Source organism: Corvus brachyrhynchos, unplaced genomic scaffold (genome assembly GCF_000691975.1).
Source record: "Corvus brachyrhynchos isolate BGI_N302 unplaced genomic scaffold, ASM69197v1 scaffold545, whole genome shotgun sequence".
Classification (NCBI taxonomy): Eukaryota; Metazoa; Chordata; class Aves; order Passeriformes; family Corvidae; genus Corvus; species Corvus brachyrhynchos.
In genome coordinates, this window is record NW_008238116.1 from 95,904 (window position 1) to 101,759 (window position 5,856).

General features: G+C 45.1%; 1 protein-coding gene across 1 annotated transcript in view; it reads left to right on the forward strand.

The window, feature by feature from the left end:
* Positions 1 to 5,856, forward strand: part of LOC103614982 (protocadherin gamma-A9-like) — a 107,870-nt gene that overhangs the window by 15,404 nt on the left and 86,610 nt on the right. The window contains exon 4 of the mRNA XM_017733399.1: positions 67 to 240. Within this exon, the coding sequence (XP_017588888.1) occupies positions 67 to 240 (174 nt within the window). The remainder of the gene's footprint in view (positions 1 to 66; positions 241 to 5,856) is intronic.

Here is a 5,856-nt window from a genome sequence, read left to right on the forward strand (position 1 = left end):
GGCGTCTTGCGCGGCGTGCCGGTCTCGCACTTCGTGGGCATCGACGGCGTGCGCGCCTTCCTGCAGTCCTACTCGCACGAGGTGTCGCTCACGGCCGACTCGCGCAAGAGCCAGCTGCGCTTCTCGGGCGGCAGCTGCTGCGACACCCTGCCGGCCCGGCCGCCGCCCGACGAGCCCGCGCCGCTGCTCGGGGAGGAGGATATTGCCGGCACCTTCCCCTCGGATCCCGCCGCTCCCTCGGTGAGTTTCTCTGCCCAGATTTCCTCCGCGACGCTTTCCCCTGCTGCTCCCCTTCCCTTTCCCCACTCTGTTCTGTGGCTTTTAAATGAGGTTTTGCAGAAAAGGAAATTAAAGCTTTCTTCAGTTTCGTTCTGAAGGCTTGTGTCCCTTGCTGCCGTTAGTAGAACGTGGGGTCAGTCCTCAGCCTTCCGGTTAGTGAAGGAGGCAGGTGAGGGAAGGCTGCTGCTGGCAGACTGTTCGTTAGGTCGGAGGCTTGGGTATTTATCAGGTTCCAGTTATTTTCCCCGTCTGTCACTTGTGCTGTTTATAATCTATGTTCTTGTTGATATTAGATTTTTTGAACGGATGTATCGCGTTATTAAGAAACGCAAGTTTTTGTTATTAGCTGGCTCAGGTGTCTTCCTAATAGCACATGTATTTGAAGAGGTTGGGTATGTCTTGGAGAAAACCCTGTCAGCTTCGTGTGGAACTTCGTCTGCTCGTTGTTCTCAGCCCTTAATGTTCTCCAGGATGCATAGCAAAAGTCAGCAGGAAGCAGGAAATGTCTTTGTATCATCCATACTTTGATCTTTACACCCAGTAAAGAATTGGGCGGGGCAAAAAGTGGTCCTTGATAATGCCTTTCTGCCTGTTATGACGATGAGGGATCCTCTTGAAAGTTGTGACTCTTGAAAAAGCCTGTGGGTGGCTGTATATGGAGGAAGAAATACAGGAGCAAATGGCAGGACAGCTTTGGTGATCTCTTGGTTTTTAAGGTAGAGCTATGTCAGAGGGAGCTGGATGAACCTTGGCTGTAAAATATTTAGTATGGCAAGAGAATTGCCTGAATGGGAAGGGAAAGATTCAAGGTGCAGCAGGAGATATCAGGTGGACATAGTTCCCCCTGTGCAGATATTCACTGACTCAGTCTCTCTTGGAGGAAGGAGGGTCTCTCTGCTCGGCTTTTCCTTTCACATCTATGAATTCTCTTCGGAGAACTTGAGAGAGCAGGCAAATGTATCTTCCATAGGACAGAGATGTAAAGAGAGCTGTGTGAAGAATAAAGGTCTGGGGAATGGGGTCTTCAGTGTCATGTGTTTTTAAGATATATGGGTGAAAGAACAGCATGGATGATGTGAAGGGTTGGAGAGGAGATGTGAGTCCTGTCAGCTGTGCATGAATGTCTGCTGAAAGACTCAAAGGAATGTTTTCCTCTGTTCCCTGTCCAGTTCCCCTCTCAAGCATCAAGCAATGTGAGTTTTTCCTTCCAAAAATATTTAGGTAGAAGATATGTAATCCAGCTGCATGGAGAACCCTGGGAGGTTTTCACTAAGTATTTTGTACTTATGAAAGATGCCATATGGGAGCTTTGGGAAGAGCAAGTTGTGTATTCAGTGCATAGTAAACAATGGAATTAATCACCTGTTCTTAGTTATATAATCCAGAAGTGTTGTGAACTCTTTGATTCTGCAGGTGTTAACTTCCTGTCTCACTCTTCTGATGATCTGAAGATGGTTCTTTCATGTTTACAGGTGGAAAGACTTTCATAGACACGCTTCTTTAGAATATCTCTGTAATAAATGCTTTTTCTTGTCACATGGACAGGGTGAGAAGTTAAATGTTATCCGTGGTAATGGGATGTTGTCTGAGATGTTGTCTCCACCTTTTCTTTTGGTGGAGTCTCTCTGAATTCTGAAGATCTACGATAACCACGTGAGCTGTGAAGGGTTAGAGGGGAGTGTTGGGAGTGTGGTGTGTGAGGAGGTACTGGTGGAGACATGGCATGTGTTTTGTTGATTCCCAGAGTTATTGCTGACCTTATGAAAATGAGTCAGGAGGAGTCTTATGGTTTTATGTTGCGTGGTTTGGACTCAAACGGCCTAGTTTGGGCTCCACATTCTTTTGCAAAGACAGTGGTAGTCCCACGTGTTGTGAGGAGTCCATGTGCTGAAGAATGGTGATGTTGTCTTTGAGCTGAATCTTGGATGACTGTGTCTTTGACAGAGCTGGTAATGATTTATGGCCTATATAACATTTTACATTTGTTCAAATAAGTGGGAGGAACAGACTAATCTTAGTTGTGATGCTTGGGATCAGAGAAGCTGTGCACACAACTTTTCTGCTAATGATGTCTGTGTGCAAAATTTGCTTTCCTGTTGTGTTTGGACAGAGAGAAGTCTGTCTATCCAGACACAGGGCTGGTGCTGGAGTTCCTTGTGGTATAGTTTGAAATGGATGACTGAATTGTGTAAAGTTCAATTTGTCCTAGTAGTTAGATGAGGTCTACAGCTGTGGTCCCAAGCTTTTTCCTTATCTTACTATCCAAGGAAATGACTGTCTGGGGTCTGTTGTGAGCTCCTGTGTGAGCCTCCTGTGTACTGGTTACAGTCTAGTGTACTTTGTACACACTACAGCTGACACAATCTGAAATGTGAGGCCGTGATTGCTACTCTTCTGGTGTTTTCCCATTCTTGGCTTGGTTGATTAAGTTTTTGGGATGATTTCTATGGTTTGGGTTTGGATTGTTTGTTTGTTTGCGTATTATTTTGTCAGGGAGTACAGTTGTTCCTCATTGTGCCTGGCAATTCTGCAAACTTCAAAACATGTCTTACAATTGTCAAGCAGGAACAGTATTTCCTATCCATTCCTTGAAGCTGTACATAGAATCATAGAAACACAGAATCATAGAATGGTTTGTGTTGGAAAGGACCTTAAAGATCATCTCATTCCAACTCCTTTGCCATGGGCAGGGACACCTTCCACCAGACCAAGTTGCTCTGAGCCCCACCCAGCCTGACCTTGAACATTTCATTGAAGAAATACAACTTCATAAATACATGTTTCCCTGAGACGCTATTTTTTCTGTGGCTGACATACAGCCAAAACTTTGGTAGATGTTGATATTGAAAGTAAAGGCTGTGAATGCAGAGTGAGGAGGGTGAGAGCTCAGTTTTGTGCCAGGAAAATCGGTGGATCAGTGTGGGTCTGACTGAGAAATGGTTTGATTTTATGCTTGGTGCCACAGCCAGTGCCATTTCTGTTCTGTTCTGATCCTGGTTTCTCTGTCATGAAAGACAATGACAGTCCTCCAACAATAAAGTTTTGCACAGTAAGTGTTCATGTAGAACCATGATTCATGGGTAAAACAGCTTATTAATCATGTGTGAAACCTCCATTATCCATCTGTATCTCTATATAACATTGTGATGCAGAGTTTCTTCACAGTTGGAATTATATTTTCTTTCAGGCCTTTGTTTCCTGGAAGGTTGCAGTTCATTTTGACAATTCTGGTCAGCATTTTTAAATTTGAAACAGGGACTGGTTTCTTTCAGCATATCCTTGCTTCAGCCACTGAGGAAAGAATTGTGTTTGGCGGGGGAATAGGAAGCAGAAGCAGTAAGAGGATCTGTTGTCATTTGTCAGAAGATTTACCTTGAGAAAGAGGCCAATGAGAAGTTGTTTAAAATGATGGATTGATGATCGTGCAAGGTGAGCAGGCCACAGGGTAGAAAAAGCTTGCTGAGGAGAGGACTAATTCTTCCCATGTACCCCCTATCCTGTAGTCCAATGTAAGTCTTTAGGGTCACCCTTAGAGCTTAAGACCTCAGTGACTTCCAGGTGCCCTCAGGGATGAATTTCAATGCCTATAATTAAGGCTGAGAAGACTTCACCATGAGCACGTCTGAGTATTTTTTCTCTTCTAATGCTTCCTTGCCTTATCTGATTTATTTTTGGGGTGTTTTGTTTTGGTTTCTTGTTTTGTTTTTCCTCGATTTACTCTGTCGGTGCGTTTACTTACTATTATCCACAACTTATCTTATCTTAGCAATGTATCATGTGTTAATGTCTCTTGCTCCAGTGGGCGTGGAAGGCAGGAGATATGAGAGTGACTTTGTGTTCTGTTATTGTTGGGAGAAATAGATGTAAATATGACTTTAGTAGACGTTGCATCTCTTTGGAAAAGTACATGGGATAAAGACGGGGAGGAGATTCCCTCTCAGCCAATGGTTTGATGAGCCATTCTCTGTTGGATGACTGCTAATCTTTTCGTTTGGTTGTTTATCATTTGTGTGCTTTAGAATCCTTCATTTCCTTCTCAGAATGGTGGTGAGGAGATAAGGGTACCTCCCTTCTGGTGTGATTGTAGTGCATTATCATCTCATGATAAATTTGACCAGTAAGGGTATGGCCACAAGCAAAACCTTCCAGTTGCATGGCATAGAAGGAAAAGAAGACAGGGAAGCTCTGTGTGTGAGGCTGTAGAAGAACTCGGTCATTGCCTTGCTTGTCATATGTCATAGATAACACAAACCTGCGCCTGATGGAGTACAGTGTGATTTGAGTTGCTTCTGTAGAGCAAGTGAGACCCACGAAAGGTTATTGCATCTGTTCATTTCTATGTGTTTCTAACTCTTGCATTGCTTGTTGTCATGAGCTCAGCCTCAGAGTGTCTGACCTTATGTGGAAGGTCACATCTGCGCCAATTGTCCGAGTGCAGGTGCAGTTCCCACACACACCTGTGATGTTTACAGCTGTAAAGGGGAAGGGTTTCATAAACACGTGCGTGTTCATGCAGGAATATTTTGTCTGTAGTGTAATAATGCAGAAGCATCTCTGCTGCAGTCCTCAAAGTACAGAGTGGCCACCCAGCCCAGCCAAGGTTTCCATGAACAGACCAGGGACCAGCGGGAGAACGTGTGCAGTGTCCCCCAGGTCATCGCCCAGAGGAACGTGCTGGGCATGCACCTGGAGGCTGTTAAATGGCTGAGGAACAGGCTGGATGGTCACCTCCAAAGTGTTGTAGACAGTGGCTCAATGTCCAGGTGGAAAGCAGTAACCTGTGTGGTCCCTCAAGAGTCCTTACTGGGACCAGACTACTCAGTACCTTCACAGACAATGGGATTGAGTGCGCCTTCAGCAGATGTGCAGCTGACACCAATTTGAGATGATTCACAAGAGGGCAGAGATGCCAAGGAGGGATAGGCTGGAGAAGTGGCCTCCTGCAAATATCAGCAAGTTGAACAAGACCAAGAGCGAGGTCCTGCAGCTGGGTTAGGGCAATCCCCAGTTACAGCAGGGAGTAGGAGAAAGGGAACAGCTTTGCAGAGAAGTGCTTTGGGTTATTGGTGGGTGATGAGATGGGACATGGGCTGGCAATGGGCACCTGCTGCTCAAATTGTATCCTGCACTGCACAGCAAGTACTCTGACCAGCAGGTCGAGAGAGGTCCTTCCCCCAACTCAACTCCTTTTGTGAGACCATAGACTGCATGCAGATCTTGGGCCAATATCTGAAATGCACATGGTAGAGTCCCCAGACACATCATGAAAATGATCTGAGGGTGAAACATCTCCGCTATGCAGGAGGACTGAAGGAGTTTAGGTCTTCAAGCATAGAGAAAAGATGACTCTGTGTATACTTTTCAAATTATTTTTGCTGTTTGAATTTAAAAATAAGCTCATAGGAAAGATGGAGAGAGCTCTTTTTACCAGGGCTGGTGGTCATATGACAGTGGACAAGTGTTTTAAAGTGGAAAAGTTGAGGCTTTGATTAGGAGAAAGGTTTACAGTGTGGGTTGTGAGCAAATGGAACATATTGCCCAGAGAAGTTATGGATACGCCTCCATTGTTCAAGTCTA